At 46.3% G+C, this 20,583-nt stretch overlaps 1 protein-coding gene across 1 annotated transcript in view; it reads right to left on the reverse strand.

Annotated features, from left to right (window-relative positions):
• Positions 1–20,583, reverse strand: part of HOMER2 (homer scaffold protein 2) — a 111,764-nt gene that overhangs the window by 39,686 nt on the left and 51,495 nt on the right. The window contains exon 2 of the mRNA XM_053596205.1: positions 15,796–15,952. Coding sequence (XP_053452180.1) covers positions 15,796–15,952 — 157 coding nt within the window. The remainder of the gene's footprint in view (positions 1–15,795; positions 15,953–20,583) is intronic.

Raw genomic sequence — 20,583 nt, forward strand, 5'->3', positions numbered from 1 at the left:
GAGAGGCAGTGGGGGGCAGCTGCCTTGCGAAGAGGTATGCACAGCCAGCACCCAGTGACCTCAGTGGAGAGGGAACCTCCTCCCCTCTTATCTCCATTTGCCATTAGCCAAACCCAACCAGAAGGCAGAGGGCCCAGCAGGGCACTGATGTCATCTGCAAGTCAGCCTCCTGGGGACCACAGCAGGAAAAATAAGGGCAGTAAAAGGCTGATATCCAGCACATGATGCACTTGTGCAAATGTTTATTAAGCACTTGTTATATGCCAGACATTAACCAAACACACACGATGAATAAATCAAGATTACTGGTCCTTACCATTTGATCCAGCAATTCCACTACTGGGTATTTACCCAAAGAAAAAGAAGTCATTTTATCAAAAAGACACCTGCACTTGAATGTTTATTGCAGCACAATTCACAGTTGCAAAGATGTGGAAGTAATTCATGAGTGGATTGATGCAATATGATACATGCATAGCATGGAACGTTACTCAGCTATGAAGAAAGATGACTTACTGCCTTTTGCAACAGTTTGGATAGAACTGGAGACCATTATCCTACGTGAAGTATTTAAAGAGTTGAAAAATAAACACCACATGTCTTCACTATTAAATTGGAATGAACTGATGAACACACATGTGCATAGACTCTATACTCAGTGGAAAAATCAAGTGGAGGGAGCAGGGAGGACAGATGAGCAAAAACCTACCTAATGGGTACAGTGAACACTATCTGGTGACAGGCTTGCTTATAAACCAGACTCAAGCATTACAAAAGCAATTCATGTAACTCAAAACATTTGTACCCCTTATAATATTTTGAAAAAAAAAAAAAAAAGATTCCTAGGTTCAAGTTGTAGGTAGTCAGGAAGAGAGTAGCGAGAAGTAAATCGTCACCAAACAATTGACACGGGTCATAGACTACCAACACAGACTTACTTGGCCTGTAATCCCTGGAAGCCCCACGAAGCTAAGAAACACTCAGGAAAAGTAGCCTTCAGTTCTTACATGTTAACTTAAGGACAGGGGTGGCAAAATCCTCAGGCTGCTTCTTTAACAAACAGCCTGAGCAGGGAACAGCAATAATGTAAGCAAATATTCCACAGGATAAATCTGCCAGCAATTTTATTTACTAAAACTATGTTTATTCTCAACAGCTCAGAACAATTTCCTTTTAACTGATAAAACAGGGAAGAGAAAATATCTGTGAAAGGCACCAGGCTTGCTGTTCTAGGTGGGAACTTCAGGTAACTAGTTTGCCAAAGGACAGAGCTTCCACACACAGACCCTCACCCTAATAGAGGGATGTAGAGAGTAAGTCCCAGTTGTCACTAGTAACAGAGGAATCACTAATACATCTATATCTATCAATCTCCTGAACTTGCTAATGAGGCGTTCACTTAAGAATAAACCTCAGTTTAGTTGGTAAAATAATTTTTAGAACATTACTAGCAGCAACTACTCTTCGTTGAGCACTTGAGTGCTTTACCTATTTCAGCTCATTTAAACCTCACAACAAACCTGTGAGATGTGACTGCTCCTGCATTTCACAGAAGAAACTGAGATTTAGGAAGGTAAAAGCAACTTGCCCGAGGTAGTAAGCAAAGATGGCATACAGCTGAGCCTGCAGATAAAAACTGCCTGACTCCAAACCCGGTCCTGTGAGCTTCTGTACCACACAGCTTCTTGTTTTATGAATTATGAAGACCACAAATGTTGTCTCCTCTCTTCTTCCCGTACCCACAAGGCACAGATGTACCTCCACTGCCGTCCAAATGGCTTTTCCTTTCTCTGTGACAGCTCATCTCTGTGAGTTAGGACACTTTATCAAATAATTTCCATCAAGCTGGGCCCGGTGGCTCACGCCTATAATCCCAGCACTCTGGAAGGCCCAGGCCGGTGGATCACCTGAGCTCAGGAGTTTGAGACCAGCCTGAGCAAGAATGAGACTCCCGTCTCTAAAAAATTAAAAAAACTAGCTGGGCATCACGAAGGGCACCTGTAGTCCCAGCTACTTGGGGGGCTGAGGCAGGAGGATCATTGGAGCCCAAGAGTTTGAGGTTGCTATGAGCTATGACGCCATGACACTCTATCCAGGGTGACAGAGTGAGACTCTGTCTCAGAAAAAACAGTTTCCATCTGGAAAATAGAAAATAGAGCCACTAGACACTATTAAGAAATGGGAGCAGGAAAGCGAGGAATGGGAAACACAGGCAAGAACAGGAAAATGCCTGCAGACCTCAGCGGTCAGTGGGATTCCGGCTCAAACCCCAGCAAGACAGTCAAGGGGAACCAAGGTGGACCTAGAAAGGTATGTGGCTGGGAGCTGATCAGAAGGGCTCACGTGATCCAGAAAGGCAGCCCTGCCTGCCTATCTCCCAATCACCAGGATCCTGGGAGGGCAGAGCTATGACTACATCCATCCAGAAACTTGGCTCATTTTAACTCTTGCTGCAGTCTCCTTGCTGACCTCTGCCCTAGGTCAGCCAACGTCATTTTCCTGACTTCTTGAAAGGCAGTGGACAGAGGCTGAGCAGAGTATAGGCCACTGCTCTCACGCAGAGTCAAGTAAGTTGGTGATGCCCATGGTATTTCTTTAGAGCAAGCAGTTCCTAAGGCATATAGTCTTTTATCTAATCCCCACTTTTATAGACAGTCGAGTGACTTGTTCAAGTTGTAAAACTAATGAGTGGTTAAAAACAACATGGCAGGCTCGGCACCTGTGGCTCGATCTGCTAAGGTGCCAGCCACATACACCTGAGCTGGCAGGTTCGAATCCAGCCCAGGCCCGCCAAACAACAATGACAGCTGCAACCAAAAAATAGCCGGGAGTCGTGGCAGGTGCCTGTGGTCCCAGCTACTTGGGAGGTGGAGGCAGGAGAATCGCTTGAACCCAGGAGTTGGAGGTTGCTTTGAGCTGTGATGCCACAGCACTCTACCCAGGGCGACAGCTTGAGGCTCTGTCTCAAAAAAAAAAAAAAAAACATGGCATATGTAAGCAATGATCAGCTGATTTTAAGAGCTAAACCTCTTTACCATGGTTGGGGATTCATTCAGCTTCTTAGATCTGTGGCCTCATCACCAGTTTTAGAAAATTCTCAATCGTTCTCTCCCTGAATACTGTGTCTGCTCTGTTCTTTCTCCTAGCTTCTCCTTCCGGGACTCCAATTACACACATCGAGAAGTGTCCAAACTTTTTTTTCCTGCCACATGTTAGAAGAAAAAGAGTTGTCTTGAGCTACATAGTAAACATGCAAACACCAATGAAAGCTGATGAGATAAAAGAAAGCTCTGTTCCTAATTTTTGCAATATCTGACACCACAGATAAGCAAAAATGGCCTCATATAATCCACATGTGGCCTGCAGGCTACAGTTTGGACACCCCTGAATTCTGGATGTTCAATGGTTTTACATTCATTTATTGACCCTCCCTGACTTTTGGTTCTCTCTGCTTCAATCTGGGTATTTTCTATGGACTTGCCTTTCAGTTCATTGATCCCAGCTATTTATGTTAAACCAATCCACTGAGATCTTAATTTCTTATATTTTTTAGTTCTAGAATATCCATTTGATTATTTTTCCAAAAAAATAAATAAATAAATACATTCTAAGTCTCTGGGGATATTCTCTTTCATCTATTTTGTCTATTTCCCTCTCTACTTCCTCAAATATATTATTCACAGTTGTTTTAAGTCCTGATGCTACTACTAACATCTGAGCCATCTTTGGATCTGTTTCTATCATCTGGGCTCTTTCCGCTCTTGACTTCAGAGTTATGCTCTTGTTTGCTGCATGTCCAGTAATTTTTTTATTGTATATTGAGAAGGATGTACAAGACCTGTGAGGGCTCCAATGTCACCACCTACTAGACAAAGCTCTCCTCTCCCTTAGGAGCAGGCTGGGTAGCTAGGGAATGCCCTCCCCATTCGGGGACAGCTGGGTTTCCATTCTGGTAAGACTCTGTCTGCTTCTGGTTCACCCCTGTGTTTAGGGCAGGATCGTTAAGAATTTCAGCTGCAAACCTGGCAGGTCTTTATTTCCTTTGCTCTCAGAGACTTTGGGAGATTGAATTGTCTTTGAAAATTTTTCAGCTTAATTCTACAGCCTTCCAAAAGCATGCATCTTTAAAATTTGGCAAAGCTTTAAGAGGCAACTGGCCACATGTTTGGTTCCAGTTAAATTTCCCATTTTGTCACTCAAGCTACATGTGGATACCAAGATCTCTGCCGGCTTCCCCCTCTGCCAGCGTCAGCTTTTTCCCAGGGAGCGGTCTCTGCTGGTCCTAGAAACAATGAGTGCTCAGGTGCCAGTGTGCAGGCCTTCAGGGTCAACGTTCCGTTCTCTGGGGCTTTCATGTCTGTACTATCTATTTTTTTTAAGCCCTTGATGGGTCTTTTCTTTCTATGCACTGTAAATTTGAGGAAAATAGTCTTCTACCTCTTAGAAATGTGTAGCCTAACTCTTCACACTCTGGCACAGACCTGGATCTCAGCAAATAAGGAAAGCCAGTCCTGGGCTTGAAGCTCCTCAAGTGTCCGATTTTGTCACCCTAGCCCTATACAACTGCTAAATTCTTTGTTGGTTTCTTCTTCCCCCAGTGGTATTACTCTGCTGGAGCCAAGTCTCGATCTGCTGTCTGCACCTAGGATCCGCCGTCTGCACCCAGAACTGGCAACTGCTCCCATGTGAGAGAGAGCTGCTGATTGTCATCTCTAAGTGGTCCTCAGCAGGCTGGAATTTAGTCCCTTTCGTCTTCACCATCTCTACAGCAATCTGATGCCTTCAAATTATATTTATCTGTTGTTTTCTAGTTTTTGTCAGAGGAAATAATGATGGATGGACATAACTTACCCAGAAGCAGAAATGCTAAATCTGCTAAAATTCACAGAAGATGCAATTTACTAGATGCCTCAAGCAACATTTTTCTAAAATGTTTAGGAGAAGCACACAACCCGCATGAAGCTGCTGTTCATAGCCACTCTGCAAAGCTGGGCTCAGATGTGCCAGTCCAGACGGCTGCTGTCACTTGAAGCGGCAGCTCCTCCCCAGCCCTCCAGCATCGCCAATGCAGGTTCACCCGAGACATTCCAGGTTCTGTTCTAGAGCACTGCAGTAAAGTAAATACTGCACTACAGTGAGTCACACAAATATTTTGGTTTCCTAGTGAAAATAAAATTGTGTCTACACTATATTGTAGTCTAGTAAGTGTGCAATAGCATTCTAAGAAAACAATATGCATAACTTACTTCGAAAATATTTATTGCTAAAAAATAAGGATTATCTGTGCCTTCACAAAGTTGTGATCTTTTTGCTGGTAGAGGATCTTGCCTGAATGCTGATGATTGCAGCCTGATCAGGGTGGTGGCTGCTGAAGGTTGGGTTGGCTGTGGCAATTTCTTAAAATAAGATGACAGTGAAGTCTGATGCATTGATTGGCTCTTTCTTTCATGAAAGATTCCTCTATAGCATGTGATGCTGTTTGATAGCATTTTACCCAGAGTAGAACTTTCAAAATTGGAGTCAATCTGCTGAAACTATACCACTGCTTTACTACTCAATGTATGTGATATTTTAAATCCTCATCATCATACCCAGGACTAGATGCCATCTCAAGAAACCTCTTCTTGGCTGGACACGGTGGCTCACACCTGTGCTCCCAGCACTCTGGGAAGCCAAAGCAGGTAGATTGCTTGGGCTCAGGAGTTTGAGGCCAGATTCAACAAGAGCAAGAACATATCTCTGCTAAAAATAGAAAAGCTAGCCTGGTGTTATGCTGGGCACCTATAGTCCAAGCTACTCAGGAGGCTGAGCATAGACCCAAGAGTCTGAGGTTGCTGTGAGCTGTGATGATGACACTCTAGCCAGGGTGACAGAGACTCTATCTCAAAAAAGAAAGAAACCACTTTCTTTGCTCATCCATAAGAAGCAACTCTTACTGTTCAAGTTTTATTATCATCCGGTAGTAATACAGACACATCTTCAGGTTCCACCTCTGATTCTAGTTCTCCTGTTGTTCCCACCACATCTATAGTTACTTCCTCTACTGAAGTTTTAAACCTCTCAAAGTCATCCATGAAGCATGGACTCAACTTCCTCCAAACTCCTGTTAATGTCGGTATTTTGGCTCCCTCCCATGAATCACGAATGTTCTTAATAGCATTTAGAATAGTGAATCCTTTCCAGAAGGCTTTCAGTGTACTTTGCCCAGAACCATCAGAGGAACTGCTGTCTATGGGAAACTTTAGTCTTATGAAATGTTACTTCTTAAATCATGAGACCTGAAAGTCAAAATTATTCCTTGAAGCATTGGCTGCAGTATGGAAACTGTGTCAGCAGACGTGACAACACCACTCCTCCTCTGGTGCATATCCACCAGAGCGCATGGGTGACCAGGCGCATTTCAACGAGCAGTAATAAAAGGAATCTTATTTTCTTAACAATAGGTCTCAACAGTGGGCTTAAAATATTCAGCAAACCATACTACAAACAGCTGTGCCATCACTTAGGTTTTGTTATTCCATTTATAGTGCACAGAGTAGGCTTAGTATAATTCTGAAGGGGCATGGGATTTTCCAAACAGTAAATGAACACTGAACCTCAACTTAAAGGCAGCAGCTACATTAGCCCCTAACAAGCCGGTCCTTTGAAACTTTGAAGCCATGCATTGACTTCTCCTTTCTAAATACAAGAATCCTCGACAGCCATCTTCTGATAGAAAGCTGTTTGTCTGCATTAAAAATCTGCTGTTTAGTGTAGCCACCTTCATCAGTGATCTTAGCTGCAGCTTCTCATCAGCACCTGCTGTTTCATCCTGCACTTTTACGTTATGGAGACAGGGTCTTTCCTCACATTTCGTGAACGAACCTCTTTTAGCTTTAACTTTTATTCTGTAGCTTCCTTGCTTCTCTCGCTTTCATAGAATTGAAAAGATTCACGGCCTCACTCTGGATTACACTTTGGCTTAAGATAATGTTGTAGCTGGTTTGCTCTTTTCTCCAGTGCACTCAAACTTTCTCCATATCAGCAATAAGATTGCTTTACTTTTTAAATTATTTCTGTGTTCACTGGAGTAGCCCTTTTAATTTCCTTTAAGAACTTTTCCTTTGCATTAACAAGCTGGCTGTTTGGCACGAGAGACCTAGCTTTTGCCTTCTCTTAGATTTTGCCTTCCTCACTAAGCTAAGTCAAAAGCTGGAAATGATTGAAAATGAGAGGCGTGCTGCTCTTCCCTTGAACACTGAGAAGCCACAGTAGGATTATTAAGTTGCCTAATTTTAATACTGCAGGGAGGCCCGAGGAGAGGGAGAGAGATGGGAAGGGACTGGTGTGTCAATGAAGCACTCAGAACACACACAGCATTTCTCAGTGAAGTTCGCTGTCTAGTATGGGCCCAGTCCATGGCACCCAAAACAATTACAATAGTAACTTTAGAGCTCACTGCCTACAGACCACTAGAACACGTAATATTGAAAGAGTTTGGAGTTTTTCAAGAATGACGGAAATGGGACACAGACACCAAATGAGCACACACCACTTGGCTGGTGCAGGGCTGCCACAAACCTTCAATTTGTAGAAATGATGACATCTGCAAAGTGTAACAAAACAAGGCATGCCTGCACTCATGCTAGTCAGTAATTCCAGACCTCCAAGCAACCGTCCACCTCATTCCTCCTCACTTCTGTATCACTCTGTATCACTTCTGTGTATGGGAGGGGCAAGTTCTGAGGGTCAGACCACAGTCCATGGTTCATGCCCATCACACTCACCCTACCTACATCATTCTCTACAGCAGTGGTTCTCAACCTTCCTAATGCTGTGGCTCTTTAATACAGTTCCTGTGGGCCAGGACCCACAGGTTGAGAGCAAATGCTCTACAGTCTCCCCAGAGAAGAGTTCTTTGGTCTGTCCAGAACAAAGCCTCTCTCAGTCCCTTGGTTTCATCCGCAGGGCCATGCCTCCAGGGCAGTCCTCCGCCCCTCACAGCTGCAGTGTGCACTCCCCCATCAGATCCAGAGCAGACGAGAGGTCTGTCCACTCCTCAAAAGAAGATGCTGGCTTCACAGGAGACCCAGAGCAGATGAGAGGTCCATCCACTCCTTAACAGAAGATACCGGCCTCACAGAAGACCCAGGGCAGATGAGAGGTCCGTCCACTCCTCAACATAAGATGCCGGCCTCACAGGAGACCCAGGGCAGATGAGAGGTCTGTCTACTCCTTATCAGAAGATACTGGCCTCACAGGAGACCCAAGGCAGATGAGAGGTCCGTCCACTCCTCAACATAAGATGCCGGCCTCACAGGAGACCCAGAGAAGATGAGAGATCTGTCCACTTCTCAACAGAAGATGCCGGCCTTACAAGAACTTGTCAGGGTTTTGCAGCAGGAGTTCCACGTCCTCATTCCTTGCCAACACTCCTGCTCTGCTGGGGGCTTCTTGGATTCTGGTTCAGCACAGCTCCCTTCTGCATCAACCACCAGGATCCCACATGACCAGCCACAAGGGAGAAAAATGAAAGCTGGCCCCTTGGTCACGCTGCCCCTCAGGTAGGCTCCCTGCTGCAGTACCCTGTGTGGCCCCTAACAGCTCACCAAGGCCCTGGGACTTTCTAGATCCAGAAGGGAAGAAGAAAGGGGAGGGGAGCAGAGAAAAGAAAGGGAAAGGAAAGCCATCATTTACCTCTACAACGTCCTTCTATGTGGCCCTGACATGGCAGTGGTAGAACAAACTGAAAGCCACAATAGTAGGCCCAGCTCTGCCGGCCAAGCACCCTCCTGGGGCTCCAGGGCACTGTCTCCACAAAGCAGCAAGATGGACAGCGGGGCCATCACATGGCCAGAATGCTCAGCCCCAGAGTCCTCCTCATGGGAACTCCATCCTGCGCTACACCTGACTCAGCTATGAAGACCAAGTTGTCCTGGAAAGCTGGGCAGATAGGAGCTTCCAAGGATCCGTTCCTTCTACGCACATCCCTCTCTGGCCCCATGTACACCATTTCTGGCTAACTGCTCTTGCTGGACTCAACCTTAAGGCTTTTGCTTCTCCTTGAGGCAAACATTGCTAAGCATTTCTGACTTTTACCTTACTCATGCATAAATGACACAGTGACGGAAAGTGTGCACATGTGAAAAGACCTTTTGATTGCTCTGGGCATGCAGGGGTGAGTGCACAGTGCAGCAGTGTGGGCAGCAGGGAGGCCCTGGGGTGCCTGAGCAGACCTGGGGACCTAGGGTACCATGGGAGGCTTAGTTCTGGGTGAGCAAACAGCCTCTTGTAAGACTAGAGAGAATGAGACAGGCTGAATTTGATGGACTAAGCTATAGCTCAATGTCACTAGTAATAGCGAAACTACATCATTACCATCATCACTACTTCCATTACCCTCATCATACCATCACCGCCATCACCACCATCACCACCACCACTACCTTCATCACTACCACTACCACCACCACTACCATCATCATCTCTACCACCACCACCACCACTGCCGCCGCCACCATCGCCACCACCACTACTGTTACATGCTTATCAAATTCAGAATACGTCTGATGATACCAAGCATGTGCGTGAGGATGTAGGGCAATGACAACCCTCAGTTTTGAAATCACTTTGAAAAACTATGTGGATTACTGTAGTAAAGTTTACACATTCTTACCACCCAGCAGTTCCAACCCTCAGCATATACCTGAAAGAAACCTTTGCATAGACATATGGAGAAATGTACAAGAATGTTCACAGTAGCAGTGTTTGCAAAAAGGGGTTGCAAAAAGTGTCTACCACCAGCAGAATGGACAAATGAACTGTGGTATTTTCATACAATGAGACAGTAAACAAGCAGGACTATCAACCAAGCAAATTAATCAACGTGGATGAAAATATGTGAAAAAAACAAAAAGGAAGTCATAAAAAACACATCTGGTATGAGTCGCTAATATGATTCTATTTTAAAAAGGTCAACATCAGGCAAAAGGGAATAATATATTATTTGTGGGGAGGAGTCAGCAAACTATAGCCCTTATAGCCTATTTTTATAAATAAAGTTTTATTGGAATACAGTCATGACCATTCATTTACCTATTGGTCTACGGCTGTCTTCTTGCTACAGATAAAGAGTCAAATAGCTGCTAGAGAGACTCTGTGACCTGTGGTTTCATTGCTGGTGTTTTTTAATTACTCTCTGGCCCTTAGAGAAAGTTTGCCAACCTCTGGTTGAGGGATATAAACACATGTGGCAAAGCTACAAAGCTAGGGAATGTGTAACACAAATTTCCAGAGAGTGGTGATTTCTTGCAGCATGGATGGGAGAAAGCCCATAAATGTGCATCTGAAGTATAACAGAAGCATAGTAGGCATATGAGAACTGGCTTTATTATTAGACATTAAATAGCATATAAAAGGAGCTAAAAATAAGGAACACAAACCCATGACAAAGTGGTCAGGCAGACTCATCTTCAGGGTGTGCAGGTGCCTGTGAACAGGTCCATCCTGCCCATGGAACACTGTGTTAGGGACAAGAAACAGCTACACATGCATGTTCTGGCCTCAGAGGAGGGGCAGGGCTTGAGCAAACTTGAGTTAGCAGTGAAGGGGTCACAGGAGTGGAGGGTGTCACCCAGCAGGAGCAAGGAGAGGGTGAGGAGGAGCGGCCTAGGGCAGAGGGCTGAGTTTCAGCAATAACAAAGGAAGAGCAAGTGAAGGAGTGCAGAGGTGACCATAACAGAGAGAGACAGGGAATTAAGGAGAATGCAGTCCTAGAGCTGGGAGCAAGATGTGGATAGAAGATGAGGGCTCAGGGGAGTGCTCAGTGCTGTGGAGAGTTTCACAAGGACAAGAGCTGTGCCCCACCAGGAGTGGGGAGAATGAGTCTGGGAGGAGAAATTGAAGAATCCCAAGAGGAAGCTCTGGTCTGAGCTCCCACCTCCTGCATGCACCTGCTGCCATCATGAGTCATCTCTGAAACTTCACAGGGAGAAGGTGCCTAGTAGACCAACTCCTGCAGATCACTGGGTCACATTTTCATAAAGTGCATAAAACAAACATCATCAGGAACTCCTTGGAAAAAGCAAATAGCTAACTTCCTCCTGCCTCTACTCTTACTGCTCTGGACTCGAGGCAGCTGCTCACAGAATGGAGAGGGTGACCGGCCCGCTGGAGTCCTCATGGAAAGACTTCCTCAAATCCAGGGAGAGGGATGTCAGAAGAACTTGAGGGCTTTTCACAAGAGGCTGGAACTGAGTTTCAGAAATTAAAGGACATGTTGTCTGCTTCCAGAGTAGTTATTAAATAGACACTAAAAAAAAAGACAGGGAAGGAAAACTACTAACATTCACTGAAAACCTACTGTGCGCAAGGGAGCCTCTGCATGCTTGCTCCCAGAACAGAGATGCTCTGTATTTGTTCAAAGGAGGTAAAAGAGGGACCCTGAATGTTTTCTTAAAAGCAATTTTACAACCCCAGAAGAAAACACCAAACAAGACAGGGATCTGGACACATTCTCTGAGCCCCAATTTGGCGGTGCCCACAACCCAGCAGGCACTGCTAAATATCTGTAGAATGGATGCCCTCTAAGGTCTCCTCCAACACAGATTCCTGTGATCCTATAAGTAACCGAGAACCAAGGGCATCAGAGTCATCCAGAGCACCTGGGAGAAGCACCTGCTCCAGGCACACCGTGTCCACGGGCACAGTTTCTCATGAGGATGGCAGTGATTAACTCTGCCGGGAGCAGGTGCCAACTGCAAGGTGAAATCAAATGCTGTGATGGCTCGATTAACAAATACTCTGGAAACAGAGTTTCTTTATAATGGAGCTGGCCATTCTCACCCCAAAGTCCCCATAAATCATGAGGCTGTGGGTGTGTGCCTGGAATGGTTCACAGCAGTGCTGAGAAGCTGGGATAGGAGATGCCTTCATGTGGCTCTTGTCTGTCCACTGCCCGCAAACAAGGCCAACCCTGGGTCCATTCTAAGGTCTTGCCCTTGGTTTCCCCTTGGTGGTGACTGGCTCCTGCCCTCTGTCATTCTGTGGGCACAACACACCTGCAAGTCTGGAGAGGATGCAGCCAGGCCCAACCTCACCACCCTGACCCTACCCACTCCTATGCCAATGCCCACCATGGCCTGGTGCTGGGACCACAAAGATGGACCATCTCAGATGTGTGAGCCCCACTTTCAAAGAGCTCAGTCTCCTGGCAGCCCCCCAGACATGGATCTGCATAATCTCCTAGAGTTTGAGGCACATGCATCAGTCTTGCCAGACATCCAGATCTTTAGGTGGCAGCTAGAACTGACACCTGAAGAGGGAAAGCCTAGAGTTTCAGGAAGAATGAAGAGCAGGTCTGAGTGCAGATCTTTCTGATGACCAGCTGCTCTCAGGGGAGGAGAGGCAGCCACGCAGCCTCCCTATGCAGTGTGACAGCTGCTTGGACAGAGAAAGGTGCCAGCTGTGGCTGGAGTGGGATGAACGCTAACACTGCCTGCTGCAGCCCTGCCCTCCCTGGGAGTGTGTGCTCTCTAGGCTGCCCACGGTTGACACAGAAGCTGACTTTAGTGTGCCCTTTGCTTGAATCAACCTCCCCAGCCCCTCCACACCAGCCACTCACTATGCAGAGCATCTGCTCTGCCAGGGAGGCACAGGCCAAGCTACTGCTACAACAGCCTCCCACCTTGGGGCACAGACAGCTCTGAAGTGACAAGTGGAAGCTCATGTTCACAGACTTGATGTGGCCAGGCCAACAGAGAGAGGCAGGACATGAGCTATATACACCTGCCCATGGTCAGAGGGACAGCCCGTGGGCTGAAACAAAACCTAGAGGCTAAAGATGCCTGACCACCTGTCATCTCAATTCAGGTCAACATTTGGGAACAAAGGCCTGAAGTGTGGAGGCACAACAATGGGGAGCCAGGAAATGTCTGTCTTCCCCCAGATCAGGTGCACGCAGGCCTGAGTAGACAGCCCACGTGAGACCTAGGATATGCGGGTGGACGGGGAGCAGGGCTGCAGGATGAGGTGAATGGTACACATGGACCCAGAGAAGATGCTCAGGAACCAGGTCAGCAGAACCAAGTTGACTGGACCAAGATGACAGGGGCAGGGAGCACGGCAGGGCAGGGGACAAGAGCCCTCACAGGGGACACTGGCATCTGCACACTGGCAGCAGCTGGCTCAGCACACTGTACCCCATTCCTGCCCATGGGAAGGCAGGCAGAGTGCTCAGGCAGAGTGGATGCTGTGGTCAGGGAGCTGAGAACCTCAGCAATGGGCAGAGGGGCAAGCTTCAGAAAGCCAGGCAGTGGCAATGCTGCCACCACTCTGGGGACCTCTCTCCATGCCCATCAGACTGGTGGAGCAGCAGCAGGAGGCCCGGGATCAGATCCAGACCTGGGCTGCTGGTATCACACACTCAACCAGGTCCAGAGAGGGCCTGGCAGGGCTGATATGGCACTGGGGTTACCTTCCAGTGTACTGTGTTCCAGTTCTCCAGGCAGAAGACTTCCCCCATCATCCCTAATTCCTGAGTGCCAGTGACAGTAATTAAAGGACTAAGGCCTGTCCCTAACGCCCCACTCTCCGAGGCCTTCTGCTCCCTTTGGCAGAATGAGGCTCAGTCACAGTTCTCTGGTGCCATGGCAGCAAAAAGCAGAGACTTGAGATGGGCAGTGGGAACACCAGGTGGCTAGACACCATGAAAGGGTGGCCCAAGATCCCCTGACTGGATCTCTGAATTCCAGCAGTGCCCCACGGCCCAGGTTTTCAGTTCCCACCTTTTAAACAACTATATAACTTGATGGATCTCCCACGCTGAGCCTGAATTAGCTGTGCTCTGCAGCCAGGGGTCTGGCCAGCCTCCCACACCCACCTGGTTTCTCACAGCTGTCTCATTTGGCTCAGACTCCACCACACTGTCACAGCCTTCAGAACTGCAGAACTAGAACCATACAGTGGTTGACACTTTGACAAATTGCTAAAAACCCACCTAATAGGACTAACACACTTGCTCTAAGGAAAGTCATTTTATCTATATTTAAGCCTGATATACCCTGGGATAACTCAAGTGACAAAAGTACAAACCCATCTGAGGATGGCAGACGAACTGACAGACTCTATTGATGAAAGGAAGCAGGTCAGCTTGATTCCCTAGCTCTGTAAGAACATCCTGGAAAGAGTCCGGGCGACGCCAGTGCAGACGCGCAGAGCTACAGCATCACCAAGTCTCCCAGGAGGGAAAAAAACGAAGGCAACTTTCCGACATTCACGCGTCAGACGCGAGGTGGTAGCCCACTATGTGCCGCGCGTTGTGCCTCACTGTTCACCAAACCCCAGGGTGCGCTATCATCCCACTTGCTTAGAAGACCCTCCCATGACTCTGCAGACCCGCCCAGCAGGCCGGCTTGCTACCTGAAGTAAGGGGACAGCATAACCTGCAGGCACGTATCAGGAAATACTCCTGGCTGGGGAGAAGCTGACCTGACAAGCTGTGGACTAGCCACGTGGAGCTGGGCACGAGCCCTAGTCAGCAAGCCTCCCAGCAGTGTGAACTCTGCCAGTCACCGCCTGTCCTTCAAACCCTGCTGTCAAGTGAGGATTGTGGACCCTCTTCCTGAAGAGGAAGAGGGGTTGTGGCAGCTGGAAAGAAGAGAAAGATGACAGTTGGGCCAAGCCACCTTTATCTGCAGTGCCCACGATGCAAAGGGCACAGAGGAGGCACTTAGAGAACACAGCTGAATGGCCATATCGAGGTATCAGGTGGCCCCGACAGCTTCTCAAGCCCTCCCTGGGGGATCTTCCCTCACTGCTCGGGTAGCTGACCCAGAGGCAGAAGTCAGGCTAGACTGCTGGTGGGAGATGAGGAGGCTACTGCAAGCATCCAAGCGAGAACATGCTGAGACAAGAGCATGGTCTTAAAAGAAGACAGAAAGTGTAAATTTCAAAGGCAGATCCGTTTGATAGACTTAGAAAGGAATGATTCTGTGTTTTATTTTGTAGCCCAAATGATTGGGAAGTAAGAATGGAGGGGTAGTTTAGAGAGTAAACAGGGGCCCTTGCTTCAGATATACATTGCAGAGGACAGCTGATCACCCACGGACAAAATGTCCAGCAGTATGGACACAGACTAAAGACAGAGAGAGATTATAAATCAGCAGGGCTTTAAAAAAGAAGATGTGGTGACCCTACTGCCATGAGCCTGTGGCTAAGATACTGAGGGAGGCAGCAGAGTCAGGAAAGTATGAGGAAAAAATGTCTCAAGAAATACTCTAAAAGTATCTAATAAAATTCAACTCCTGTGCCGAATAACACCAAAACTAGATTAGACAGAATACCTAACACTGGCAAGGGGGCAATAATTGGCATTCCCATACATGTTGGAAGAAACAACCCTTTTGGAAAGCAATTTGGCATCAAGAGCCATAAAGTGTTAATATCTCGACCTACAGTATCACTTCTGGAAACATTCAACAGAAAGGTGTGTGATGAACAACTGAGGAGACTTAGAACCTGAAGATGCACGTTATCTGTAACGGCGAAACACTGGAAGCCGCTTAAAGATCCCACCATAGAGGGGAAATTAAGAGTGTTACAGGCCTTTGGTGGAATTATTATACAGGCATTAAAATGTTAGTTGTGAAGGGGGTGTGGTAACAGGGAGTTTTCTCCCCCCATTTGCCATCATTTTAACTGGACCAAGAGCAGGATACATAATTGTAACAGTAACTTCTGTGTTAAGAAAGCAGGATTTGGGGTACATTGCTTTGGATGAAAACTAAGCAATGGGAATGTTACAGTCAGTGGGGGTACCTTGGCTCCGTCCACACTGATGATCCTATAGCTGTTCCTGGTGACATCGTAGAAGTAGGAGACAGTGACGGCCTGTTTGCTGGCAGGCACCCAGTTCTTCTTGGTGCTGGGGTCGATCTGGAAGACATGCGCCCGGGTGGTGAAGATGGGCTGTTCTCTGCAACAGGAGGGTGGGGGTGTGTGAGTTGGCAGAACATGACTTAATGTATAATTTATGATTTCTAGGCCACCTACTGCCCCAAAAGATTTTAAATAGCTTATAGGGAAAGATACATATGCATGAGGACAATTAAAATAAGAAAAGGGAAGCGAGAAAAGAGATACCAGTGAGTAGTTTCTGTAAGCATACTCCACTGAGCTGTTATTACCCTGAGGCTGCAGGGAGACTGGCCTAAAGAGCAATTTGCTTAAAAGATGACTCTGCTGAGTATCTGCACATCCTCTCAAGTGTCCCATCCTTTTCTGACATCCTGGTGGCTTGTGTAGAATTTTAGAACCAATTCATTTCTAGGATTTTGCAAAAAGTTTATTTTGCAAACAATTCTGCAACAATTTTAGGATTTTGCAATCCGTTTGCAAGTTACTATTATAATTCTACAGGATATCCCAAAAGTTGCCCCTAAAGTCATCATACATAGGGAAAATGGTAAGTTGTAGCTAAATTATGTGCCTTTATTTACAAAATATTCATTACAAAATTTACAGAGGTGACCAACACATAGAAAATACTTTGTAGGCTCGGTGCCCGTAGCACAGTGGTTATGGCGCCAGCCACACACACCGAAGGTAGCGGGTTCAATCCCAGCCCGGGTCAGCTAAAACAACTGCAACAACAACAACAACAACAACAACAATAGCCAGGCATTGTGGTGGGTGCCTGTAGTCCCAGCCACTTGGGAGGCTGAGGCAAGAGAATGGCTTAAGCCTAAGAGTCTGAGGTTGCTGTGAGCTGTGATGCCATAGCATTCTACTGAGGGCAACATAGTGAGACTTTGTCTCAAAAAAAAAAAAAAGAAGAAGAAGAAGAAAATACTTCGTAAAAATTTTGTAAAAAAAAAAAATTTTTTTTTTTTTTTTCCAGTTTTTGGCGGGGGGGGGGGCGGGGGCTGGGTTTGAACCTGCCACCTCCGGCATATGGGGCCGGCACTTTACTCCTTTGATCCAAAGGCGCCACCCAAATTTTGTAAAATTTTGTAAAGAATATTTTGTTAATAAAGGTACCCATAGCTACATTTTACTATTTTTCCTGTGTATGATGACTTCAGGGGTGACTTTTGGGACACCTTGTATTAAGTGCTTCTCAAATTTGCAGCATTTTATGAATGATGGAATTATTTTATATCTTTGTGGGTATCTCTTTTGCCTACTTTTAAAATCATTTAACAACGGGGCGGCGCCTGTGGCTCAGTTGGTAAGGCGCTGGCCCCATATACCGAGGGTGGCGGGTTCAAACCTGGCCTCGGCTGAACTGCAACCAAAAAATAGCTGGGTGCTGTGGCGGGCACCTGTAGTCCCAGCTACTCGGGAGGCTGAGGCAAGAGAATCGCTTAAGCCCAGGAGTTGGAGGTTGCTGTGAGCTGTGTGAGGCCACGGCACTCTACCAAGGGCCATAAAGTGAGACTCTGTCTCTACAAAAAAAAAAAATAATCATTTAACAACTTGATTAAACTTCTGAATTTTATGTTTCCAACTCATAAACCTTTTTAGTTTTACACAGAAATCACCAAGTCCATCTCTTCTGCTCTTCTTGCCTCTGAATTGTTGTTTCTTTCACTCCACGTGCCTGTGAGATCTTTATGTCATTATTGACCAAATTAGCATATAGTCTATGTTTCCTTCTGCTGAACTGGGAATTAACTAGATCTTGCTGATATGCAATAAGAAATTAAGCAGATGAATAAAAATTTTAATGGATTTCACTGCAGTTCACATTTTAATGTATTTACTTCACCAAGTAACACAAAATAAAACACAGAGTCATTACAAAACCGTTTTTGAACAAATGGTTTTTAGGCAAACTGGCTCAAAAATCCTTTAAGTGTCTGAAATCAGATGAAAAATATAAAAGCCACCAGTACATAAAAATAGTCCCATTATTTGTAAATTGCTACAGATTTAATCAGTACTTATTAGAGATATAAAATTAAATCAAAAGATAACAAACTAATGTTTTAAATCCTTATGATACCAAAAGAGATGACATAAAATAGGACACTCAAGAGGGTACGAAAAATCAAAAGGGAAAGTGAATTGTGAGTGCTCTCGTCTTTAGAATGGTTTTAGGTGATGTGGTCTATGAATACGTCCTGTCTGGGGAGGACTCATGATGGGGAAGAAAACTCTTAGGAGAGAAACTCTTTCCTAGACAAGCGATTCACCACTGGTGCCACATGCGAGGGACACTACCCCACGCCGTGGACACCGGCAGCAAGGGCCAACTGCGGTGCAGACACAACAGCCTTCGTGGCTACTTCTCCTGGACATGCTACTTTGATGCAGTGTTGCAGAAGAAGGGGCAGAGACCAGCGTTCCTGGCTCTCAGAAACTTCCCTTCCAGCTCCCCAGAGCAGGACAAGTACCACGAGGGACATGGATTACTAGGATAGTTTTCTTCCCTCAACAGTGACCAAGTTCACCACCTACCCAATCCTAAAACAAGACCCTTCCAGCATCTGGGTGACAGCTGCAGAAACAAAAAGAACGTTCAAACTGTAATTCTCGAATCTGCTGTCAAGAGTGGTCACCCGTGAGGAGCATGTGTGCACATGAACACAAGTCCTCGTAATCAGGTCCACACCAGCCAGTTTGGCACCTGGGTTGCCTGTGGTACCACTGTCAGCCGTAAACATCTATGTGCACTCAGTACAGGGAAACCCTTCCTCACATGGTGATCTCTTGCAAATGTAAGAGGAAGGGCAGTAACAACAGAACTGTTTGAAGAATCAAACTATGCTAAGATGTGTGTGCCGCTCTCGCAGATATTGTCAGGCTACCCAGAGGGTCCAGGCTCACAGACCTTCCCTCTCATTTCCCACCCTGAGGAGGAGGGTGGAGACTGAGGCAGCTGGGGGTGGCCAAGCAGTGGCCTTCTGCAAGCACTCTTTATGTCCAGGCATGTAAAAGTGAGGAAAGCAGAGTGGAGAGACAGGAGGTGAGAGAAAGTGGCAGGCCACCTGCTTGGTATAGTCCAGGTCAAAATGGGCATGTGGACAAGAAGGGCTGAATCTGCTTCCCAGCTCTGTGGACGAACTGAAGTCATCATGGATTGCCCTGGGGAACCTAACCAGAAACACAAGGATATGGGAGAGCACAGTGGCTCAGCTGGCCGCATTCTTGGTCACAACAACCAAGCCTTCCCCAGTGTGAGGACCTGTGGAGACCTGGGAGGGGCACTGCAGAGAGCCCCAACTGCCCCGTCCTGAGGGGTCCCTGTGGCAGGGAGCTCTGGCCCTTCCGAGGTCCTGGGCAAACCCAGCACGATGTGCACGGCCAGTCTGTCAGTGACTCCGTGCCCAGAAACTACTCACAGGACTGGGATTTCCACATAAATAACTAAGTCTGAGGGCACAGGAGAGTCCATGCTGTTCTTCTTCTATTAATAAAATTTTAAAAATTGATGATATTTCAAAAAATGGGGAAATTTTCAAAAGGGGAGGAGCAAGAATAAAAAGACAGCTGGTAACCGACATTTCCTGAGTGCTTACCATTCTGACAGGCTCGATCTCTCATTCAGGATCACAACAATTCTATGGGGAAGGTGCCATATGAGTGATAAACAGGCTCCAAGAGGCCAGGCAACCTGTCTTGGGCCACAAGACAGGGCCTGTCAGATTTGAGATTTTAAGTCATTTCTAAACGACACAGCAACCTTCCCGCTGAACCATTATGCTGTACTCTTTCTAAAACAACAGCTGTTGGTAGTAGGCAGCTTTGGATATGGCTCCCAGCAATTTACACTTTCTAGTGTTCATGCCCTTATGTTATCCCTTTCTTTTAAGTTTGGGTAGGACCTCTGACTCAAAGGTGACAAGATGTCACTTGTGTAAGTTACATAGGACTGTCAATTCTGTCTCCTAGAAGACTCTCTCGTGCTGACTTTGGTGAAGCAGGTTGCCATGTTGGGGAGACCCACACTGCAAGGAGCAGAGGAAGGAATCTAACTCACAGCAAGGAATACAGGTTCACACCTGTAACCTCAGCACTCTGGGAGGCCGAGGCAGGAGGATCCTCTGAAGTCAGGAGTTTAACACCAGCCTGACAGTTTTTAGACACAATCATGAAAATCTGTAATAATTAGCTACTTAACTACTTCTCAGAAGCTTTCTCTTTTCTGATGTTTTCTGGGCTTTTTAAATTTCAGGTTAATATGGGTGTATATATGATTGGGTTGCACTGTTTGCATTTGCAAGGTGAAGTCCAAAGTCTGAGTTGTAGTTGAGTTCTTCACCCAGAAAGTGTGCCATACACCCCTATGTTGTGCCAACAGGTAGGAACCTACCAAGCCCTTACCCACTTCTTAAATTTAATTGTATTTTTCTCTCACGTGGGCCTGTAGTTGTTGATCTACTATTTTCAGATTAACACTGAGTACATGGGATGCTTGCTCTTCCATTCTTGGAACACTTTTCTTGGGAGAATGTTCTCCAGATCTAGCCAGGTGAGTGCAGAGGGTGCAAAGTCTCCACCTTTTTATGGCTGTATAGTGCTCCTTGGTATACATATACTACAGTTTTTTATGTTAAGTGAAAATTTATTCCTGTTAGCTATATATTGCTTTAAAAAATGTTA

Source organism: Nycticebus coucang, chromosome 6 (genome assembly GCF_027406575.1).
Source record: "Nycticebus coucang isolate mNycCou1 chromosome 6, mNycCou1.pri, whole genome shotgun sequence".
NCBI lineage: Eukaryota > Metazoa > Chordata > Mammalia > Primates > Lorisidae > Nycticebus > Nycticebus coucang.